The sequence below is a fragment of the Corylus avellana genome, chromosome 4 (genome assembly GCF_965113065.1).
Source record: "Corylus avellana chromosome 4, dhCorAvel1.hap1.2, whole genome shotgun sequence".
NCBI classification, from domain to species: Eukaryota; Viridiplantae; Streptophyta; class Magnoliopsida; order Fagales; family Betulaceae; genus Corylus; species Corylus avellana.
Window position 1 is genome coordinate 30687114 of NC_142493.1, and position 24790 is coordinate 30711903.

At 36.3% G+C, this 24790-nt stretch overlaps 3 protein-coding genes, 1 non-coding gene and 1 pseudogene across 7 annotated transcripts; 3 read left to right on the forward strand and 2 right to left on the reverse strand.

Annotated features, from left to right (window-relative positions):
- The first annotated feature begins 3519 nt into the window (after positions 1-3519).
- Positions 3520-10032, forward strand: LOC132179840 (Small nuclear RNA activating complex (SNAPc), subunit SNAP43 protein). 4 transcript variants are annotated; one of them, XM_059592626.2, is made up of 10 exons: positions 3520-3778; positions 4153-4296; positions 4408-4484; positions 4617-4700; positions 4796-4925; positions 5029-5142; positions 6962-7160; positions 7268-7313; positions 8657-8732; positions 9453-10032. In XM_059592626.2, exons 3-10 carry the CDS (start codon positions 4422-4424, stop codon positions 9695-9697), a joined length of 957 nt encoding a protein of 318 aa, XP_059448609.2. In that variant the 5' UTR covers positions 3520-3778; positions 4153-4296; positions 4408-4421; the 3' UTR covers positions 9698-10032. The 4 variants fall into 4 exon arrangements, with proteins under 4 accessions (XP_059448609.2, XP_059448611.2, XP_059448610.2 ...); XM_059592628.2 differs by having other exon boundaries at positions 4796-4922; XM_059592627.2 differs by lacking the exon at positions 4153-4296.
- A 270-nt stretch (positions 10033-10302) lies between these two features.
- Positions 10303-11678, reverse strand: LOC132178407 (protein STRICTOSIDINE SYNTHASE-LIKE 10-like). Its single transcript, XM_059590847.2, has 3 exons — positions 11431-11678; positions 10985-11254; positions 10303-10825 (listed from the first exon to the last, which is right to left on the reverse strand). Exons 1-3 carry the CDS (start codon positions 11676-11678, stop codon positions 10303-10305), a joined length of 1041 nt encoding a protein of 346 aa, XP_059446830.2.
- A 2407-nt stretch (positions 11679-14085) lies between these two features.
- On the reverse strand, positions 14086-17119 carry LOC132179574 (protein STRICTOSIDINE SYNTHASE-LIKE 10-like). The gene is made up of 3 exons (XM_059592314.2): positions 16780-17119; positions 15784-16053; positions 14086-14620 (listed from the first exon to the last, which is right to left on the reverse strand). The coding sequence occupies exons 1-3, from the start codon at positions 17055-17057 to the stop codon at positions 14086-14088; spliced, it is 1083 nt and encodes a 360-aa protein (XP_059448297.2). The 5' UTR covers positions 17058-17119.
- Positions 17120-22724: 5605 nt separating this feature from the next.
- LOC132178408 (S-adenosylmethionine decarboxylase proenzyme 2-like) lies at positions 22725-23256 on the forward strand (annotated as a pseudogene).
- A 654-nt stretch (positions 23257-23910) lies between these two features.
- On the forward strand, positions 23911-23982 carry TRNAH-GUG (transfer RNA histidin (anticodon GUG)). Its single transcript has one exon. It is a non-coding gene; the product is annotated as a tRNA-His (tRNA).
- The last annotated feature ends 808 nt before the right edge of the window (positions 23983-24790 follow it).

Consider the following 24790-nt stretch of genomic DNA (forward strand, 5'->3'; position numbering starts at 1 on the left):
TCCTTCGCTTTTTAGAAAGTGACCCCCTTTTGCATGGCTCTCCAATGGTAGCTTTGGGCATCCCAGCTGAAATTTTTTGAGAAAGACAAACGCTTTCCTTTCAATTTATTGGGAAAAGTAGACGAATATGAAGCATCTTCCCCTAGCTATGGAATATATCCCATAACACATGATGCTTATTCCTTTCGAGTGCTTAAGGACTAGCAAGAGGTGGTGATTTGCCCCTTTTTGATTTTCAAAGTGTATCTCTCTTCATTCTTTTTACCTTTTCTTTTCATAAATTGAAAAATATAGAGCTTTATGTGTTTGGGTCATTTAAATTTTAGGGAAAAAATATAAAAAAGCCTCCCAAACTACTAGACGTTTTTGATTTAGCCCCATAATATTCTAAAAGTCATAAAGTAGCCCCTCAAACTACAAAACTTTTGCATTTTGGCCACTCCGTTAGTCAAAACCGTCAGTTTTGACGGAAATTGCAAAACGACGTCGTTTTGTTATGGTAAATTACTATAATGCCCTTTTTTAAAAAAAAAAATCAATTTTAAAAAAGGGTTTAGGAGACAACGTCGTTTTCACTCTAGTGCCTACACACACAGCAGCTTTGTTTTCACTATCTGTGTTTTCGTGCTTGTTTGGATTTCATGGCGATGTGGCAAAGGTGAAGTCGTTCTCCCTCCTGTTGGAGGAAAGAGTGTTGGCGCAACTGTGTGGTTGTCCAGATATTGTTTCCTGCCTTGGGAGTTATGTTTAGTTTCACCATCTCTGCTTTGATTTCATCTAACTCTTTATAAATGCCTTCCATTTCCCTTGCTTTTGAATGTGGATTTCAAAGTATCTGAACTCAAACTAAAAAGCCAAAACAACAAACCACAGGAAACTTACATCGCCCAGTACTTCCTACCCAGGGTAAAGCCCAACCCAAAAACACAGGAGGCATAAATCCAGGAACAAAGCACAAGAAACAAAGAAGGAATAGGGGGAATTAAGGAGAACGTATCCAAAACAGAAAATTGGAGAAAAAATTTCCTCTAATTTGATCCATGCCGTGGGTCTCTGGTGACCCAAGCAGGTCTTGGCTAGAGACCCGTCGTGGGTCTGCTGACCCACGACTGGGTCTGGCAGCCAGACCCGCGTGGGTCACGGCGACCCACGCCTCTCTCTCTATCTCTCAGGCAGCCACTGTTTGTCTTATAAATATCAACAACAGCACTTAACGAAACTCTAGAGCGAACCAATCTAGTGCGGATGAATGATTTTCCAGTGAACTAACCTTCGCCGGAGGAGCCCTTAAAACCATCAGAGCCTTCGCCGGATCCGTGGAAGTCGCGGTGAGTGAGCCAGGCCTGGTGATCTTCTCTACAATCACAAATTTTTTTCGCATCATTGGGTAAGCAAGCTTTCTTCGTTTTTGTCTGCCCATGTCAGTACCTGTAGCATTTTTTCTCCAATCGTAGACGTAGCAGCTCTCTTCTTCATTTGTACGGTTGCATGGAGAAGAAAACGAAGAAACGAAGCTGCTGCGACGTCGTTTCCTAAACCCTTTTTAAAATTGATTTTTTTTTTTTTTTTTTTTTTTTTAAAAAGGGCATTCTAGTAACTTACAATAACGAAACGACGTTGTTTTGTAATTTCCGTCCAAACTGACGGTTTTGACTAACGGAGTGGCCAAAATGCAAAAGTTTGGTAGTTTGGGGGGCTACTTTATGACTTTTGGAACATCAGAAGGCTAAATCGAAAACGACTGGTAGTTTGGGGGACTTTTTTATATTTTTCCCTAAATTTTAAGATTCGAGCTTTCAATTTTTTTATACTAGTACTTTAAGTTAGGACTCTAAGATCTCTAGCAACATTTATATAATTTATTTATTTATTTTTTAAATCATTCTATTTAACTTATTCCCACACTTATGGAGGTCATAAACCTCTATAACTATGAGATAATTAAGATTTAGAATTTGTTAGGGATTGTGTTTGAAAAAATATAGTTTTTAAGTCAAAACAATATTTTTTGACAAAAGCTTCATTTTAAGCTTTTGCCAAAAGTGCGTTTTAACAATTTTTAAGCTTTTTGACAATTTAAAACGCTTTTAATTTTTTTACTAAATGAATATTTTTTTTTTCTTCAAATAGACTTTTTAAGTATTAAAAGCACTTGTAAGCCCTTCAAATGCAATTTCATACAAGCCGTTAGGGTTTAGGGTTTATGAAGCTATTATAGTAAAGAAATGATAAAATAATAGAAGGGGAAAAAGAGTGAGAAATGGAAAGCCATAATATATATATATATATATATATATAAGATTGAAAACAAATTATAATTTAAGTTTGAATGATAAAAAATTGAAAATGAGATTCTCTGTCTCGGATACATTATCCCAACATGCAGTGTGTCTCGGATACATTAATGTATTAAAATATAAAGTTGTATATATGCAGAGCATTAATAATTTATTTATACAGCCAATGCAAACCGCGTTGCACGTTGCTTCCTTTTTTGGACGCATTTGGCAGTTCGTACTTGACCCGCTCCGTGCATGTTCCTCGTTAATTGGACAGAGGTCCCGGCCGGTCCTTCCACGGCGACACAAGTCTCCCCTAGCCAATGAGGCCGCCGACTGACCCGTTGAATCTGATTGACACTTGGCATGACTACAGGCCCCCAACAAGACTTTGACCCTTGGTCGCTAAAACTGTGACCTTTTTTTTGTTTTAGTGCGTCGGCCACTACATTTGTGTGTGGGCATATGACAACTGGGACGCATGAAATGCAAGCCGGTGTTTGCCCAGATTTAAGAAAAAAAAAAAGAAAAAAAGAAATCTGGGTTAAAGAATCAAAATCAACTAGCATTTCTATTGAGTTTTAAATTTGAATTTTCTTTAAAAATTTGAAAAAAGTGATCAGCACGGCTCCAAATACTGAAAGTTATTAATTTTTTAAACTTAAATATTCATTTTTCTCTCTCGCTCATTTACCAAGAAATAATAATAATAATAATAATAATCATAATATTTAATTAAAATAAAAGAATATATAGTAAATTTAATATTTAATTCATTTTTAAAATAATTCTTTAAATTTAAAAAAGTAAATTTTTCTATACAAAATTTAACTTTTTATTCAAAGATTTTAATAGGGATGCTCAGCCTTCTAGCAAATTAAGGGAGTTGCTCTATAAGTTTAAAAAATATGTCTAAAAAATTATAAAAAACGTTTCACAATAGATTTTGTAAATAAACTCTAAACATTAAGATTATTACAGTAAAATCCACTAGTGCAATTTTTTATGATTATTAAAAAAAATATATATATTCTCTCGTTGCTCTTCTCTCGTATTTCATAATTCTTTTTTACCTCTTTTATCATTTAATTTAAAAAATAAATATTTTAATAATATAAAAAATGATTAAGGAAAGTTTTTAGAGAGTATTTTTACATATGAAAACAAAAAGTATTTCAAATCCTTTAATATAAAAAAAAGAAGCGACTGGAAGCGCTACAGTTTCAGTTTGGCACCTTGTCACTTCTCTTACGGTTTACACCATCAAAAATCTTTTCACCATTACTTTCCCCCCAAAATTTCCCGCTCCCTCTCCCCCCATCGTCAGCTCCACCACTACCGGCTTTCCCACCGTGCGACGACCAGATCCACCACCGTAAGAAGGCGGCCGCTCGCTCCGCCCAAGCCTCAGCTCGACATCGCCGCTCGTTCTGCCCACGCCGCCGCCTGTGCCCCTCACGACGACGCCGCTCGTTCAGCTGAGATACTTCATCCATCAGGTGATTAGTTTTCTCAAACCCATCACCTGATCTCTGTCCTCAATCCCTCTCACACTCTCTGACTCTCTCTACTGTGTTGAATTTTTCCCCATTTCCTATTCTCCCTATATATGAATGAATGTAAATCTCGGCAGCCAATACCCGTCTGACTCGGACACCTGTGGTTCGAGCCTGGTTCGGCCGTACTTTCTGGTTATGGAGGAAATGGGGTTCGATGAGGCTAGGCCTTTTCGGGTTGGTGCCGGTGGAGAGAGAATGGGTTTGGGGAAAATTTTGGGGGGAAATCAAATCGACGAGGGATGTGTTTTTAACGCCGGATTTTTTATTTCTGATTTTTTATTTCTTAAATCTGGGCAACACCGGCGGTTTCCCAGTTATAAGAGAGCTGGCATTCTTTCAGAGAAGGAGAAATCCCCGTCACCTCTAAGAAGGAGACGCGGACCCCGCCCTTCTCAGTGAGAATCTCGCTCAGTAGCGTTCTAGAGAAAAAGTGAGAACCAAAGTACGAAGAAATTCAGGTAATTTCTTCCTCTGCTCGTCACTCTCTCCCTGTTTCAGTATTTACTGTTGATCTTACTCCAAACGGTGAATTATTAGAAGATTAAGTCACTTATTTGAAATGCCCATAGGATGATTTCGATTGATGAGAAATTCAGATGAAAAACCGAAACCCCTTTGCCATTCACAAAAATTGATGATTGTTAAGGTTGGTTTTGTTCTTTTTACTACAAGAATGTTGATTTTTAGTTATTTTTGGTCCGCTACTGAATTCGTTGCTGAATGTTCGACTCCAACATGTTATCATCTCTCCGGCCTAATTTATGCAAATTTTCTGCAGCTGTTGTGCTCAAATTGGAGAAATATAATGAATCTCTCTCCATTCAAGCTGGACATTGATGACCTCATACACGAGTTTGCTGAGGTACCGCATAGTATTGAACACAATCTTTTGTTTAGTACTTGTTCTGTGTATATTCTAATCTAAGGTTTGTGGATTTTTCTTTTTGGGAGTGACAGGGCGAATCAACAGCTTTGGCTGATATGAAGAGAGTATGGCTTTCTAGAAAGTTCTCGTACATATATGAGGCTACTCCTTCTTGCAACTTGGCCTTCTTCATGCAATCGTTGTATTCTCATTCAATTGGTAGTGCGTTTTTTTATGATATTTATGTGAACTATTAAAAGTTTCTGCTCTCTGTTGTGTTTGTTGTTTCCCTGCACCAAGGTAACTCTCATATACTCCTATGCAGGTTACATGATAAGCAATGCTTCTTTATCACACAGACTGGGCGGGCTTTTTTGCCTTTACTGCCTCTATGAGACTCAACCTTTCAAACCCCCATTCAAAATTTATCTATCACTTGGTACGATTTCACCTGAAACTTGGTACTGAATTTTGAGCAACTTTTTATATATTGCATTAGTTGTGGGAGTACATTGGCGTGGCAATATTCACATAGCTTTTGCTTGACATGTGATGCAATGTTGTTATGGCAATAATTCACACATCTTCCAAGCTTTGTGCCAGCTGTTTGGGGTTGGGGTGGGACAGATTCTTTGATTTAATCATTTAGAACATCAGCAACGGTGTGCATCATTTTGCTTTTAAAGTTTGTTAATGATTTGTTAAAGTAAACATGAAAATCTGACAAGGTGTTTGGTTAGTCTTCTGTTCACTATGATTCAAACCATTAAGGACTACCTACCATAAGCTTGCCATTTAAGTTTATAATGGTCATATATATTTGTGATTGTAATAGTTGTAAACTTGTAGTTTTGTTTACGGTTGGTTGGTGATGTTTGTTTTTACTATTGCATCAATATAGCCCATTTATGTAGAATTGCACTCAATAGTAGTTACTTTTGTGGTTTTCTTGTAGTTGTAATAATGCTAGAAGATATGCAGCTGCTGGATGTTTTAGGGAGGCATTGATGGACTTGTCGGGATTTTGTTTGTTGTTTCTCGTTACACTTCCTAGAGCTTACTGTTTTGCTTGCTGTATAGTCTGGCAATTCCAGGTGTTAGTATTTACATTCAGTAGTGCCAAGTCTTATTGATTTTTGTGAAGTGTTCTGTCGGAACAGGCTCAAAGTCCATTCTGTTTTTCCAGTTTGATAATCAGTAGTCCACTCTGTTTGCTTCTATTCAAAATGGGGATAGAAGGCTTTTGATTTTGAATCAAGTTTTGTTAGGTAAATGACTATGACATCATTTGGAAGAGAGACCTTCTGTGGAGGAAGTTGGTGGTTAAAAAATACGGGATTTCATGGGGACAGTGGCATATGAATGAAGTTTGGGGTCCCTATGGAGTTTGGTTATCAAAATATATTAGGAGAGGTTAGGGAAAATTGTGGTGTGGGGAAACTATGCTGAAAGTGGCATTTCCTGAACGTTTCATATCTAATGAGATAGCACCACTAGAGTGGAAATGTTTACTTGGACATGAGTTTTAGAAAAGATTTGAAGTCGAATCGGTGCTGCCTCCTTGAAAGAGAAACGTCTTGAACCATTAGACAATGGGGCATACTTGCACGATTGAAAAATTGGATAATTGGAGGAAGTTTTGAATGGTAGTAGAGGATTTATGTTGCATGTGTAAATCAAGTGGAGATAGCAGATAATCTAGTTTTTACTGTAAGATAGATAATTTTGTTCATTGGTGTTTGGCCTATATGGTGTTTTGTGGTGAAATTTGGAAGGTAGTTTCTTTTTGTGTCGTGTGTGAATACAGAGAGAGAGAGAGAGAGAGAGAGAGAGAGGAACACAGAATTTTGAGGGTCTGAACTATCCATAATAAAGTTGAAGTTCCTAATTTTACATTCTTTCTATGATTGGACTTCAGCTATGAGTTGCTTTTCCATCTCAAATTTGTGGGAGTTTTTGTCTAATTTGAAATCTAGACGGTAGCTGTTCCTTTTTAGTGTGTTTCTTGTATACTTTCGTATAATAGAGTTGTGCTGCTTTATTGTGACTTTTATTTTTAATTTTTTTTAAAAATTAATTACTTATACGAAGAAGTATTGGTCTTTTGTACTATCCCTATCAGACTCTGCCAGCTGGCTGGCTGACTTCATTACTTATTGATCTTGCATGGGTTTTGATGAAAGTTAAAATATACTTTGTTTAACTAATACCTTAGATCTCTCTGTCTCTCACAGCTTACCTCCATTCCTATTTGACAGGAGAGCTGAGGAAACTTACGGAGCTTCTTGTTGATGCAAAAGAAAAAGGTGTAAAAGTGGTATCTGCTGTGGTCAAAAGGATGCTTGATAAAAACATGTTCCTCTTTGGGTGTTTGGAGATAAATGAAGGTTCTGCTACTGAGACAGTGAATCAACTTACAGAATTGCAGAATGCCCGCATTCAAGTTTTATATAATAAGTATGTTGTCAACATATTACTTTTATCCTGTATTTTTCTTTATTCAAACATGATTGCATATTCTGCACATTTTCTTACTCTGTTCCTGCTTTTCTTTTGACTAACAGGTTATTTGCTAATAGTCGGATAGAGCACTTCCTCCATATGGACTTGGTAAGTAACAAAGTGCCTTATGAGATGCATTGACATGAGTTTACACTCTCTTTGAGCAGACATATGAGCATGCATATCAACCATGTGAATTTAACTTTAAAAGACATTAGTTTTTCTTTCTAATTGTAGTGGCGCACTTGGGTTGGGATTTTCTATGAAGCTAAGCCTAGCTCCAAATCCTGAAATATGTGAATGATTGCATCCACACAAACACAAAAAATATGTGATACAACATAAAGTTTTCCAAAATTGCGATATGGACACAACAGTAGAATATTACCAACTAACTTTGCTTTTAATATCTGTAATTTTGTCCTTCCCCTCTTAGATTTTATCCTTTTCAATAAGATTCTTTCGGTAGCATATAAGTCATGTGCGTTGCTGTGGTCCAGTGCACATTTGCTGCGACTCGGCTGAGTGTACAATGGCAGATATCAATTTTGGGCATGTGCAGGGCATATCCCACACATCTCAAAGCATGGCAAAGGGGATGCCATGTCATACTTGTTGTCCAATGGCAACGTGGTTTTTTTGTAACCATCCATAATGTGGATTGATAGATTTGGTGGGTATGCTACATCCTTAATATCTGGTAAAACTAGCAATGAATGGTGTAAGATTGGCTTTGGTCATGGTAAGCGATGCCTGTTTCTAATGGTCCTTGGACCAATTACATTTCCTTGCCCTTTGGAAAGAATGGAGGGTGAGGTCATAGGTTCAACCTCATGCAGGTGTGCAAGTTGCGTATTCACCTACCAATGAAAAGCATTGATGACTGGTGGCAATCTGCTCAATCCCCCCACCCCCCAAGAAAAAGGCTGCTGGGAATCATCTAATGTAAACCAATCCAATTGTAGAAATAATTTGGAAAAAGCAAAGTGAGTCACAATGGATCTTTTAGATGACTCCAGACCAAACCCAAGTTTTTGACGTGCAGTACATAAAAGAACATGTCAATTTGGATCATTCTGCTGGGAGTGCTCATTCGACTTCATTGATTGCTGTTGGTGAGAACAACCAATGATCTGGTTGTCCAAATGCTAATTTTGAATAGCATTTGTTGACAATGGTATTTTTTTTAGATACTTGTTTCTAGTACTTTGGATTTACACAACTCTGTTGGTTAAAACTGCCACCCAATCATAGAGGATTTTCAGGTATGGGTGGATTGACAGGTTGTGCAGGTTTTGTCTGTTGTAGTTTTTAGCAACTTATGAGATTTTTGATAAGGTGATCTTTCATTTGACATAATGGGCGCTATGGATTTCGTTTTATACTTATCTTCGAGTTAGCTTTTGGTTTAAACTGCATCTGACATACATTGTTGTTCCCCCATGTACTAGGGCAGGGAAGTTGACTTGAATGTTGTCCAGGAAAAGTCAACAGAATATGCAGAGGCCAAGAAATTGGCCATTGAAGGTATTTTTTTTCCCCTCACCAAATTCAGCAGAAACAGAACAATCGATCATTGTATTATGGAAGTAACGTTTATGTTATTAATTGGTATCATGATGATAGGTGGTGCTATTGTTTATCATTCTAGAAAGTTAGCATAGTGCATCCGGCCTTGAAGATATCCACATGTAATCATTTTTCTCTATTTTTTTCCTCTCTTCTTTGCTTCACAGGTCATCCTAAATCAGTTAATTTTAGGCTTTCAGTGGGTACATCCTGATGTGACTTGTTTTTAGTTATTTTTGGGTCTGAACACCAATATGATTTTTCAGTGATCTTACCTAGATTTTTTTTTTGTACTCACATAAATAAAATATTTTTTTAAAAAATTAGTTCTCTTACAATTGTGAATGCTAAATAATTTCTAAACTAGTTATGAAATCCCCAATCCCACATTTCCTCTACTCCTTTCGAATGATGACATTTAAATTTATGTTATTAGAACGCATGGTTGTATTAAATGGGTTTCACAGTCAAATATTTTCCCGAGATCACCGGCAATGTTCGCCTAAAAGAAGAAGAAAGGATATTACTATGCACTATTTTATGGTGCCATATAATACAAATTTCTTTTACTTTCTGGGCAGTTTTACTGATGTTTTTGTCCAACTGGCTTACTTCCACACTTTTTTTATGGTCATTTGACTTCTTATTTCTGCTTTTCATCTTGATTTCTTGTTAAAGAAGCCAGCAAGGTAGTGGATGTTCAAGACATAAAGCATATATCAGAGGATAAAAAATTGATTGGAGATGAAATGGCGAAGATCATAGATGACTGGAATGTCCAAAGAGATGTTTTTAATCAACAAAGAGGATCCAGCCAGCTACCTCCTGAAGAACAACAGCAACATCAAGATGATGAAGAGTTTGATCTGGAAGATGATGAAGACTTTGATCAGAATCTGGAACGATTGCTATCCAAAGCATAATGGCAAGCGTACCCGTACTGTAGGAGCTTGAGAAAAGGCTCAGGTCTCTCCATACTTGAGAGTAAAAGTTCAGGGGCACGGACGGTCTCTGAGAATGCCATCCTTATTTCACTTCGATACAAAAGCATCTCCTCCTCGTTTTGTTCCTAATGGGAAGAATGCTCATGAGTGCCCTGGGCTTGCTTCTTTTGTGACTATGCATTCTGTATGCAGAAAACGAGATTTAATCTGTACATTTGAATGAGTGTCTACAAGTAAAATCATGAACAATGGCTCCGTTTAAGTTGTTTATAATATATGCCTTTGATTAATTTGTTCGAGGCTTCCAATTTTAAGACTTGGTGTCAATTTTGCAGTTGATTGAAAAAATTGAATTAGGATCGATCTCCAATTATTGCATAAAGCAAGTCATACAGCGTATACACCAATCTATAGAGAGTATTGCAATTATTCTAAGAGAATAATTATTATATAATAATACTTAAATGATATTATAATTATAATTATGAAAAATATCATGAAAATATTACGTGGATATTTTGGGATCTAACAACATGCACAAGAAGAGTAATTAATAATGTAAATTATCCATATTCATACTGTGATCAAGCTCTAATAAGACCAACATAAGGCTTAACTGGGGACCCAATCCACAAATACCCATTATGTTCTTCAACTTCACTTACAAAATCAAGTGAAGTACCACCCTTTCCATCCAACACATCTATAACTTTTCCCTCTTCATCAAATTTTGCTCCCACGACATCTTTTGTCTCCCATGTCTTTCCAGTTTCATGTCGTGACTCCATGAAACCAAGATTTTGTATCGCTCTTCCACTGTTTAATGCCACCCAAAATTCTCCATTACAGTTCTTCTTAATGTTATCTGGGGGTCTTTCGAGTGAAGAAAAAACTTCAGTTGTATGATTCTTGGAACCTTGAAGCCAAAACCTTAGAATTTGGGATGTGCCGGTCTCTGCTAGCACAAGGAAGGAGTTGTCATTGCTCAGAGCCACACCATTTGGGAATGCTAAACCTTTTAGCAAGACACTCACTTTCTTGGAACGTGGGTTGTACTTCATCAACCTGCCTGTTTTGTCCCCTTTTCGGATTATCAGAATAAATTCCCTATGACACAAGGAAAAGGAAAAATTAAGTAAAAGAAATAACTCAAGATTTATGTAAAATTAAATTCCCCTTTTTTCTTTTTTCTAAACAAATACAGAAGAGGGAAAAGAAAGGGAAAGTGGAAGCTGATTTTCTTATTTGAAAAGAGAAAACGTGTACCTTCTTTGAAACAAAATGCTGCTGTCTGTAAAATAAACCTCTCCAGTTTTGGTGTCGATGTCCAAAGCATTTGTGAATCTGAAGGGACCTCCTTCAGCAGAAATGGCAAGCTGTTTGGCGACGCCGCCAGAGGGCCCTACCATTAGGAGCCCAAAATAGGCATCTGCAATGTAAAGATCACAAGTTGCAGGGTTGAATTTAAGGCCTAGTGGTCTCCCACACGTTGGCTCAAGATCCGGGTTGGTTGAGCCGTCACATGCCTTCTTGTTCCTGATCAAATAAAATATATATATCTATATATATTTTGATGAGTGTTTCTATGATCATTGATTGATATCAGAAAAAGCATGGGATCGGAAAATGATTTGGAAAAAGTTTTCCTCATGGACTATTTTGAACTCCAAGAAAAAAATAAAATGCATCTTGTACTTTAATTAAAATCTTGCCTCTTTGCTGAGGTGGTGGCAAACTCTTTCCAGCCCAAATGTGCTCCATGCCACCTGAGGATTCTACCGTCGGAGACCCCGATGTATGGTCCTTTTCCATGGCAATCAAAGCCAAAGCTTTCAGGGCCAACAACCCCTGGGAGGTCAAGTTGGATATAATTTTTCAGGTGATCAGAGAGGATGAGAGCAGGAGCTATCAAGATCATTACAAGGAAGAACAAAACAGAGGTAGGAAAAACAGGCTTCATGGCAGAAAACAAACTTTCGTGGTTTGTGGAAGCATGCAGCACTTATTAAGGGACTGTACGTGTTAAACAGTTTATACTAACATTAAGATAAGGTTAGTTGTGTTAAAATAGGATTTCAATTATTTAGGATCCATTAGGTTTATTTGAATACTTAATATGTTATCTTTTAGGTGTTATCAATTGTAGTCTATTTATAGACCATTTTATTAATGAAGAAAACAGAGAATGATTTAGTCAAATTGTGGTCTTCTCCTACCGTACACAGTATCCTCTCTAGTTGAAATGAATTGTATAATATCAAATTAGTTATAGTAGAATGATATTTTTGTCTTTTCACTTTTTGAGGAGACAAAAATACACATCCATTATAATTAATTGGATATTTTCAAGTTCAAATGAAATAGAGAGGATCCTAATTTTAAAGGGAACAATGTCTCTCCTACAGTTCTACCCAAAATGAGCTCTCAAATCCCATTTCATATTCCTACCCAACCTCAATTACCTATCATTTTCAAAAAAAAAAAAAAAAGAATAATGAAAGACTTCTGTCCAATATGTTGGGATCTTAATTAATTAAAAAATAGTGACACATCGATCTCCCATGAGGGTGTTGATCACATGGAAGGTAACTTGTTAAAGGAGTAACCAAGTATATGAAACTCAACAACATATATTATTGTATGAACTTTGGTGCATGAAAATTCTATGAAATGATTTGTTCCTATTAGCTAGGGTGGAAACTCAGGAGACAAAGAAAAACAGATATGTCAGAGGGAGAATTATATATATGACATTAATTCTAACACACCACCCACCCCACGCAAACCCCCCCCCCCCCCCCCCCCCCCCCCTTTTCTATGTGTGGAATGCAATGTAACTTTTAACTTTTTGTTTGTTTGTTTTTTTTTTTCATAATCTTCATGAAAGTTATTATCTTTTATAGAGATGATTTAGCACGGGCGATTGGCTTAAGAAAATGGTCACAACGATTACTAGTTAAGTGTTCCGCCGGCATTTCTATAAAGATAAATATAAAAAGAAAAAAATACAAAACAAAAAAATAGTCTACATTAAATAAGTAAATAATCTATATTTACTGTAATAAAATTCTAAAATACTTATTTTGCTGGAGACTAAAAAAAAAAAAAAATCCAAAAAAAATAGTTCATAATAATTAAATATAACTATTATATATTAACTCCTCGGCCATTCAAAACGTGCAACTCTCTCACTATTTTACTATTTTATTTTATTTTTCTTTTACTTGGTCAACGACTCAACAGGGAACAAAGCCTCGAGTACTTGTTAAACTACACGTGAGCATCTATCCCCATGCATTAAACGCGGCACGCCACTCTTTTCCCAGCTAATCTGCAAGGATTGAAGTCTTGTGCATTAATGCTTACCTCGAGTGCAATATATTTTATTTAAGTAGTTTAATTTAAATAAATAGCCTAAGCTATATATATATGACAGTAATTTTTTTTTTTTTTTTTAAAAAAAAGAGGTTGGTTGAACCACTTTCAATATATAGCTGGTTTGTGGATTGCTCCGTAAGACATATGATAGATATCCAATTAACCATGTTTAATGATTGAAAATAAAAAATATATAAAAATTAAAAAGATAAAATCAACTTCTTTGAAGTGATCAAATATTCAATTAATCATTTCGAGAGGATTATTGCACCAAACAATTGATGTTTTTCAGTAATTGAATTGACATCCAGCATATACATCATTTTATGGAGAGTATTGCAACTTATTCTAGGACTAGGAGCAGTGGTGGAGCCACGTTACCCCACGGCACCCCCAAGGATTTTTTTTTTTTTTTTTTTTTTTTTTTTTTTTTTTTGTATTACCCACGACACCCTCAAAATAAAAAATAAAAAATAAAAATTCTTTTTACAATTTTACCTACCTATTACCCAAGACACAGCAATCTTTCTCCTGCACTCCCATTTAACCCACTGCAACCCTTCTCTAGCACCCCCTAAAAAAAAAAAAATCTCTAAGACGCTTTCTCTCAGACTCTCTCTAGTCTCTTCGTAAAGTGTAGTTCTAGACACTTTTTTTTTTTTTTTTTTTGTATTTTTGTCTTTTTGATATAGTGTCGACATATTACATTTCTAATATATCAATTTGAGCACATATTTATGAACTTTTATAGATATTTTTTGTGATACATATATTATATAAATTACCAAATTTTTATGGTGAAAAAAAATTTTAAGACGCCAAAAAAATTTTAGCGGAACCCCCAATATAAAATGGCTAGCTCCGCCTCTGACTAAGAGAACAAGTATTATAAAATAATGCCTAAATATAATACAATATATCATTATGATTATAATTATGGAAAATATCACAAAAATATTATGCAGATATTTTGAGATATATCGATCTTATTAATCTCTGATAACACCAACAAAAGGCTTCACCGCAGAGCCAATCCACAAATACCCATTATGTTCTTCAACTTCGCTTACAGAATCAAGTGAATCACCACCCTTTCCATTCAACACACCTATAATTTTTCCCTCTTCATCGTATTTCGCGGCCACGACATCTTTTGTCCCCAACATGATTGGAGTTTCAGTTTCATGTCGTGACTCCATTAAACCAATATTTTGGAGCTCCCTTCCACTGTTTAATGCCACCCAAAATTCTCCCTTGCTGTTCTTCTTGATGTTATCTGGGGATCTTTCGAGGGGAGAAAAAACTTCTGCTGCAGTACGACGACTCTTGGAGCCTCGAAGCCAAAACCTTAGAATTTGGAAGGTGCCGCTCTCTGCAACCACAAGGAACGACCTGTCGTCGCTCAGAGCCACGCCATTTGGGAATGCTAAACCTTTTAGCAAGACACTCACTTTGTTGGTACGTGGGTCGTACTTCATCAGCCTGCCTGTTGTGTCACCCGTTAGGATTAAATGTAACCATTCTCTGTGGCACAAGGAAAGGAGAAAGTAATAAATTATTAGGTTAAAATTTTGTAAAAGAAACAAATTTAAAGAAAGAAATTAAGGAAAGGAGAAAGTATTTTTTTAATTAATTAAGGATATATTGCCATTTTGTAAAAATTATTGTTTATCTTGTAAAGAAGAGAGAAGAGGTACAATTTTGACCATAGGGATTTGCTTTGTTTAAATGAATTAATCTAGGGTTAACTATATATTAATATCTTTTAATGGTTTCATGAACCTATTTTTTTATTTTTTTTGACATGTTTACACAAGAAGGGAAGGAGAGATTCGAACTAATGACCACCGCTTCATGAGGCGTGATTCCATGAACCTATTGATTTTAGATGAAAGTCAATAAAAGCTCTTATATATTTCTTATTTGAAAAGAGAAAATCCAACTTACAATTGATTAACTAAGTCACAAAAAAGCTTAAATGGATTAACTGTTATCTATAATTATTATTAATAAAATTTGATTAACTCTTTATTAATGAGTCGCCTATGTGACAAACAGTACTGCAAAATTCCTAATAAAAATGACAGAATTAAAGAAATTAAACCTTATCTCAACTTCATTATTTCTAGTTTTTTTTTTTTTTTTTTCCTGAGCTTATCTGAATATCATTCATTAGGACTGAGTGGGCGCCAACCAGAGAAGTCAAGTCGATATTAAGACCTAAAGGATCAGTAACTACTAACAACTTGTGCTATAAAGAGCCATTTCTAGACCTCCTCTTCCAAAGCCAAGTCAAGATTTCAACTTTCCTAATAATTCGCTATGGAATGTGGTTGATGAACAATTAAATTTGCGGGCTCACAATGTCCCATACCCGTTTTGAAATTTGGTTGGTGAACAATTAAACTTGATATAGCCTGGCCTCCAGGGTTGACTTATCTCCTTTTCCTTCCAGCTGAGACTAATTATTGCGCACTTATAATTAGTTGCATGCATGCCCAAAAGGGACCCAATATGTATAGGTTTTTTGTCCAACAACAACGATCATCTCTATTTTATTTTAAATGAAAGTGTAATATTTATTTTATGGTCGGCATTTAAATTAACTCTATAAAAATACTCTCCTAAAAGAACAGGAAAAAAAAAAAAAAAAACAGTGACAGACATAATAAATACAAAACATGTACCTTCTTTGAAACAAAATGCTGCTGTCTGTAAAATAAACATCTCCAGTTTTGTTGTCGATGTCCAAAGCATTTGTGAATCTGAAGGGTACTCCTTCAGCAGAAGTGGCAAGTTGTTTGGCTACTCCTCCAGAGAGTCCTACCATTAGGAGTCCAAAATAGGCATCTGCAATGTAAAGATCACAAGTTGCAGGGTTGAATTTAAGGCCTAGTGGTCTCCCACACGTTGGCTCAAGATCCGGATTGGTTGAGCCATCACATACCTTCCTGTTCCTGATCATTTTCAAAGATTTCGATCGCTTGAATATATATTTTGATGAGTGTTTTTAAGATATATATTGGTTAAAATATTTGAACATCCACATGCATGATGCAATAGCTTATCATTTCATCGCTATAAATGTTGTATGAGATATAATGGTTTTGATGTGACTTAAATATAAAAATAGTTTTGAGTGTTTTACAGATATTTTGTGTTTAAAATTGTTTGTTAATATTTTTCTGTAGAGATCGAATTAATGTGCATTTGACGAAATGGTATATATGCTCAAAAATTAAATGAGAATCTCAGACTTTCATAATATTTTTATGTTGAGAAAAGAACTACCAAAACCTATTATATATACAAAAAAACAAATAATTAATAATGCTCCAATCCTGATATGAATGTGTTAAAACTCAATAAGAATTACTTGCTTGTAATTAACTCGCATGCAGTGCCGGCCTCTGAGGAAGAATTTTGCTCTGAACAAAATTCCAAGCATTGCGTGCATGCATGCCTCCATGTTAGGAAGAGGAAATCATGCCATATTTGTTTAATGCGTAATTTGAAGCAGTTAAAGGTAATAATCAAGAAGAGCACAGAAAGGTTTAATATCAGAAAATATATATATATAGGAAAATGATTTGTAAAAAAGTTTGAACTCCAAGAAAAGATACATATATATATATATATATATATATATATATATACTGTTACTACTGTACTTAAAATCTTGCCTCTTTGCTGAGATGATGGCAAACTCTTTCCAACCCAATTGTGCTCCTTCCCACTTGAGGATTCTACCATCGGAGACCCCAATGTATGGTCCTTTTCCATGGCAATCAAAGCCAAAGCTTTCAGGGCCAACAACCCCTGGGAGCTCAAGTTGGATATAGTTTTTGATCTGATCATCATCAGTACTGGAAGTAATTGGTTCATGTGAGAGGATGAGAGCAGGAGCTATCAAGATCATTACAAGGAAGAACAAAACGGAGGTAGGAAAAACAAGCTTCATGGTACAAATTAAACAAATCAAGATGAGGTATATATATATATCTATATATATATATATACGGCTGCCCAATCTGCTTCGTGGTTTGTGGAAGCAACCAAGCATGCACTACTTATTAAAGGACTGTCTTATATATATATATATATATATATATATATATATATATATATATATATATATATACAGTTTCTTAATTAATTATCGATCCCAACTACTTCTCTTTATATCATTTCCGTATAGTTGTAGCTGATTAGTTGTTTGTTGTCCACGTTTGACCACACAATTATTAAATATATTGAATGCATGATTTTGGAAGATAAGAGGGAGGGATAAGAGAGCCACATGTTATCTGGGCAATAAGTTGCCTATATATGCCCACAAATAAATAGAGATGGGACATAGCAGAGAAATACTTCTCTTCTGTATATCCATAATCCCCCCCCCCCCCCCCCCCCCCCCCCTTTTTTTTTTCTTTTTTCTTTTTTGTATTCTTAGTTTGATTCTCCTTCAAATAGTTCATTTGAAAAAAATTAAAATGCTTATAATACTGACCTGCATTAGCGGACAAATTAAATGACCCCAGACACTGATAAGTAATTGCATGTACTAATTAATATATACTATAATTATATATGAACATGCATGTATAGTAGTTAATTAAAAAGTGGGCTTATGATTTAATATTATTGTATTTAATGAATATAAGTGAAGTTAAGATAAATAAATTTATATGCCATATAGAAAATGTAAATTGCATGGCGTGATTTACGTTGTTTGACTCTACAAAAATTAAATTACGAAACGACTACTCTTCGTCTCACGAGCATCGATCCTTGTCTTGAAAAAGTAGTGTCACGTTTGCAACAATTTCGGTGCATTTAATTGTGTACGTTGACGTGGGATTTGAAACCATCTGTCATGCATGTGGATTCCATTCTTTATTGATGTTGATTTTTTATTTGAAAATTAATGGGAATAATTTAAGGAGATTGTACAAAATGTGAGTTTTGTGTCACCAATCAAAATGTGACATCTAAGCTAAACTTAAATTTAAAGGAAAAAGCTCAACTACACTCGATTATATTACATATGAAATAAAAAATTAATTGGTTTTTTTTTTTTAAAAAAAAAAAAAATGAAAGAATTGAAAGAGTGGCTGACTGGCCACCCCTCCCCCACTTGTGGTGGTCGGCGAGCCACCCCCAGGCCATGGGAGTGGCTTGCCTGCCGGCCACCCCATAGACCGCGTGGCCACCCCAACCAAATTTGGGGTCGTTGGCCTCCACCCCATGGCCTGGGGGTGGCTCGCCGGCTACTCCCATGGCCATGGGGTGGCCGGCGAGCCACCCCCAAGCCATGGGAGTGGCCGCGCGGCCACCTCCAGGCCTAGGGGTGGCGAAAGGGAGGGGTGGCTAGCCAGCCACCCCTTCAATTTTGTTTTGTTTTTTTTTTAAAAAAAAAAATTAATTAATTAATTTTTTATTTCATATAGATTATAATCTGGTATGGTTGTGTCTTTGTTTTAAGTATAAGTCTAATGAAATTGATTGATATATCAGCTTTTGATTGGTGGCACAAAAGTAACCTTTTATGCAACCTCCCCACCAAAGATGCTCTCTTGAAAAATAGTCCTATGAAGAGGACCATAGTTATTTTTGTGTTTTAACACATACTTTTTAACAATAAAAAATAAAAAATAAAAAAACACATGCTTTTTAATATAATTTTTTTCAACTTTGTTAACACTAATTACAAAATATGTGTTATACATGATAAATTTATAGAATGAATTTAAAGAAATTATTTCAACCTAATTTGAAAAAGAAAAAAAAAAAGCTCTATCCGAGGGATTCGGATTCTCTCCAATCTATGGGACACGTGTCCTACTAATTAAAAACTAATAATAAAATATTATTTAAATTTAAAAAATAAAAAATAAAATAATGGGGTGATTGGCTAGTGGCCACCCCATCATGACCACAGGGGATAGTTGGTCACCCCATTTTTGCCCTAGGACTGGCTTCGGCCGCCTCGGACCGGTTTGGGGTGGCCGAAGCCACCCCATTACTGTCCAAGGGCCAAATCGAAAAAAAAAAAAAAAAAGTGTAGAGTTTGCCTTAGGGTTGGGGTTGGTCTGGGGCGGCCGAAGCCACCCCTAGGGAAAAAATGGAGTGGCCGGCCACCCCCTATGGCCAAGATGGGGTGGCCAGCCACCCCCATTATTTTTTTATTATTTTTTTAATTCTAAATAATGTTTTATTATTATTTTTAATTAGTAGGACACGTGTCCCATTTGTAACCCTAAATTTTTTGAGGATTTTAGAAATCCTAATTGCCACCCCATTATTTTTTTAATTCTAAATAATGTTTTATTATTATTTTTAATTAGTAGGACACGTGTCCCATTTGTAACCCTAAAATTTTTGAGGATTTTAGAAATCCTAATTGGATATTCTCCAATCCATTTTGGATTGAAGAGCATCTGGGTCCCTATCCGAGCACACAAAACCTAATTGAAAAGGGTAGAGATTAGAATTACCCAATGCATGTGAATGTGAAGAAAGAAGCCCAATTGCCCTCTTTCCCATTAGCGCAGCACTCAATCACAGGCCCAATGCACGTACAAACAGAATCCCAATGGATTTCGCATTTTTTTCTTTGCGGATAATTTATTAGGGCAAGATCTTTCCTCTTCTTGTACTATATATTTAACCTAACCCTAATGCTTCATATCTAATTAACTTTGGGTAATGGGTATGATATCAAGCTTGAATTTACTTTCTTTCTTTTTTGGGAGTTTTTTAGCAGCTTGAGCTTATTATCTAGCTGAGCTACCAGCACTTAATCCTTCTCTTTCACGACACCTCATGCTAAATGAACACAAAGATTTATTACAATTAGAGACGTGAAATAAAATGTCTATAAATTTATGAAAAAGGTCAAAAAAAAAAAAAGAACAATTTTATTTTTTGGCATAAATAAAGAGAAATGCGTGTTCTTATAGTGTTTTCTCAACTGTGATGTGATTTTTAAAATTATCAATAGATTAAAAGTCAATAATGATTCAACGATAATTTTTAAAGCCATATCACAAAGAATACGAAGAGAACATTAGAAAAAACACATAATATTTTTCAATAAAAAATTACTAATAAAAGTGGGCTTGTTGCTATGTTTGTGGTTTGTGAGAGAGAATAAGAATGGATAATTGGCTTGTTGACGACAAGTTTTTGGGGAAATTAAGAAAGTTACGTTGAAAGGGAAAGAAGAGTGAGAACAGACAGGAACAGCCCACACCCGTGTCAGAATCCTTTCCCCATTCTAGTCTATCGTCAAAAAAGAAAGTGTCCCACATCAAATCTCTTGAGATTGCCTTTTCCTCATACATACATAATTCATTCAACTTTCTCTAACTAAATTGTTCCTCGTGTCAATCCATCTGATTGCTTCCCACCTAACGCAATAGTCAATACCTAACACAACCGTTAACTGGTCGATAGACAATTATTTTAAAAATTGTGTGTAGTTCTCATATATAAATTTAAAGGAGACGTGTTATTTTTATAAAATAAGAACTCAATTTAGAAAAAAAAAAAAAAACTATTCTTTATTTTATTTTTTACCGTTAAGGCCAAAAACGAAACCGTCGAAACAGAAAAAAGTTTACACGTCAACTGCCTAGTTTTGAATGTGATTCGATCACTTATTCCGGCTAAATTTGGGGATGTTGTACTCAAATTAAATACTATCATATTCGGTAGGGATGACAATTTTTTTTATTTTATTTTTTAAAGAGTACTGCTCTAAATTATATTTTTATCTTATAATTATAACATAATTTTAATAAGTTCCAACAAATTGTTAATTTATTTTTCCAAGGGTTAATAAAAAAATAGTTGACACTAGCATATCAATATATCAATATTGTATTATAATTATAAAATTTATTTATTTTTTCAGGACACCCTTTTCACACCACATAAGTTACGTAACATTTTTTTTGAAGAGTAACTCAATCGACAATACACCACATCTCATGAAGTGAAGGTTACTAGTTCGAATTTTTTCTCCTCCTTCCCTTGTGTGAACATATTAGAAAAAAAAAATAAAAAAATTACATAACATTAATTAACCTTTGTTTTTAATTTTAAGGAATAGTTCAATGGGTAGGGAATCATCCTCATATGAATCCGGGTCACTAAGCTCCCCTTGGCTACGGCACGTAGTAAATCCTTATTCTACGAAGCTCCCCTTGGCTACAGCATTGAAGACGTTCGACCCAATGGTGGAATCAAGAAGTTCAGATCTGCTGCTTACTGCAACGTAAGTTTTAGTGTCCTCATCGGTGTTGTTCGTACTTCTAATGAATTTAATTTCTTTGTTATAATGTGTATGGTTTATTTGAGATTAATCAATATTGTTGATATCTTGCTTGCTTCTTTTTCTTGTGCAGTGTGCTCGCAAACCCTCCTGACATTCATAAGTTGTTCAGTAATCTTTTGCTTTTGTTTGTTTAATTTCCTTTTCTTCCTCAATCTCCCTCTCTTTACGAGTTGGATGTCTTGCAAGTACAATTAAGGCTCCGTTTACTTCGACGTAAAATAATGGTCAATGAAAAATATTTTTCTTTTGACCGAAAATTCTTCATTAATTTTTGGAAAATGGTTTACGGTTTTCCCACCTGCCTGGAACCCACTCGCGACCCGCCCGAGACCTACTCGGGACCCCGGCGAGCCCCGCCCAAGACTTGCCCGAGACCTAACCAGGACTTGCCCGGGACCTGCCCGAGACCTAACCAAGACCCACCCGGGACTTGCCTGAGACTTGAGCAAGACCCGCCCAGGACTTGTCTGAGACTTGACCAAGGCCTGCCTGAGACCTGCCCGGGACTTGCCCAGGACCCGCCTAGGACTTGCCCGAGACCCGCCCAGGACCTGCCTGAGACTTGACCGGGACCATTTCCAGGACCTGACCGGGACTCGCCCAGGACTTGTTCGGGACACCGGCGGGTCTTGCCCGGACGGGTCCCGATCAAGTCTTGTCGGGGTCCCAGTCAAGTCCCGGGCAGGTCCCGGCGAGGTCCCGAGCAAGTCTTGGCGGGGTCCTGGGTAAGTCCCGGGCGGGTCCCGGTCAAGTCCCAGCGGGTCCCGGTCAAGTCCCGGGCAAGTCCCGAGCAAGTCCCAGTCAAGTCCCGATCAAGTCCTGGGCGGGTCTCGAGTGGGTCCTAGTCAAGTCCTGGGTAGCTCCCGGTGAGGTCCTGGACGAGTTCCGGTTAAGTTTTGGCGGGGTCCTGGGTAGGTTCCTACAGGGTCTCGAACATGTCCCGTGCAGGTCCCGGCGGGGACCTTATTGGAAAATATATATATATATATATATATATATATATATATATATATATATATAAAGATATATATAAAGATAGTTTTCCTGAAAATATTTTACGAATGAAACCATTTTACGTTGAAGTGTTGAAGTGAATGGAGCCTAATTGTTTCAATTTTCCCAAATGGACGTAGCAGTATCTGGAATCGGATTTGAAGGTTATGAAAAGAGGCTAGAAATATCGTGTTTTTTTTAGCCGGGTGTCTTTGTTGATCCTGACGGAAAGGGTCTTCGATCTCTGTCAAAATTGCTGTTGTAGACTCCTATTTTGGGCAACTTGGTTCAGGCAGCAAGGCTTATGTAATGGGTGGGTAAGACAAACCACAGAAATGGCATGTGTATTCTGCTTCTGCAGAATTTGTTGCAAGCTCATCCGACCCTGTTTACACTCTAGAAATGTGCGTGCATGATTGGTTTGGACAGGAAAATGGCATCTGTCTTCTATAAATCCCAATCAGGGTCAGCAGTTGTGATGACTATCAATTCTGGTATAAGAAAGATTCTTCCAGATTCTGCTATATGTGATTTCGAGTTTGATCCCTGTGGTTATTCCATGAATACTGTTGAAGGATCTGCAATTTCGACCATTCACGTTACCCCAGAAGATGGTTTCAGCTATGCGATCTTTGAAACAATCTGACTCTGTTGGCTGAGAGGGAATTGGGTTCTTTTCGACCGAGTGAGTTATCTATAGCTGTGCATGCCGATGTTGGCTGTTGGGGGTAAATGACTTGGGCAGAATTGTTCACTGGATGTCAAGGGATACTGTCGCAGAGAGAGGAGCCTTGAGGAGCTTAGAATGGGTGGTTCCATTGTCTGAAATGCTGGGAAGAGGAAGAACAAGATGAAGAATGGTAGCAAATGTTTTCTCCATTGTTGTCGATCTGCATCTCTTAATTGAATAAATCATTGCTTCAGCAATAGTCTTTTAGTTTGTCTTATTGGATCCCTGTCAAATCAGTGGATTCACTGGATGTATTGAACTATAAAACAATCAATTTTGGTTGTTTTCTGTCTTTATAATTGGTCTAATAAATTTGTTATTACGCCTTAAAATTGTCTACTTGTCTTACTTGGCCTTGTTATAAGTGATTGAACAATCCAAATCCAGCATATGCAGTCAAACCATAACAAAATTGTCGTACCATGAAGCAAACGTTGTCTCTGTGTAATTTTTTTTCTTTCTTTTTGGTAAAAACTGTCCCTAGTTTGTTAATGATCATTGAAGTAAACAAGGCCTAATACCTTCTGGACCCTATTGACACTCAAAAGTCCAAGAGGAAGTCCAATTCCCAAGGCTAAGGAAATGCGGTGACTACATTCTCTACACGTCTCTCACGGACTGAGAAACCAATCACCCAGACGACTTGTTACAATACGTGCATTAGATGGGCCATTACACGGGCCCATCAAGAAAGAAAGTCACTAAGATAATAAAGGTTAAGTATTTAATTTAAAGGCCCTTGGCCATCTTGTGGCTGTAGTTTAGTGGTAAGAATTCTACGTTGTGGCCGTAGAGACCTGGGCTCGAATCCCAGCAGCCACACAATATATCCATACTTTTTCGAATTCCCCCGGCTCTCTTTTTTCAACGTTGGATGCGAACCGCGAACGAGGAAGTACAACCAGAGAATGAAAAAACCCGGAGCCAAACCAAAATTTTTCTATTGCATAGAATATAAGGGTGTGGTTGGCAAATTGCTTAAAAAAAGGAAGTGGACCGGAACTTTAGCATATTTGATTGATGTAAGAGAAAAAAGTAAAAATGTTTTGTATAAAAAAGTTGAACAAAAATTATTTTCTGGTGATTTTTTTTATTTGAATAGTAATAAAAAGAAATTATGCAATGTAAAAAGTAAGAATATTGAAATTGATTTTGAGATGAATTTTTTAAGTTTTTGGGTCTGATCTGGCCACTCCTTTGCCAAACACAGCCTAAGTGCGTGGTAGAGGCTATGGTACAGAATTTGTTCCTCAGAATTATTTATATATGAAAGTTGTTTGAAGTGTTGATGATTAAAATATGCACAAGTGTAATATAACTTTTTTGAGAGTCGTATCTTTATTTAAATTTTGGCATAGATTCCAGAGTTTAACTTACAATTAAATTCAGGATCTTCTAAAATTACCTTTAAACACATATTTGGAGCTTTAGTTGTGCAGTGCTATCATTATTTTTTGCACTTTCTTTTGAGAATCAAATCTCATGTTACCTTTTTTAACAAGTATTCTTCATGATGGAATTTGCCCATCGAGCTACCAAGAGGCCTAATTAATTCTTGTGTTGATTTGGTTCTGACGATTTCACAATATAAGCTTTGTTTGTTTATAATATGCTTGCTTCTTGATAAATG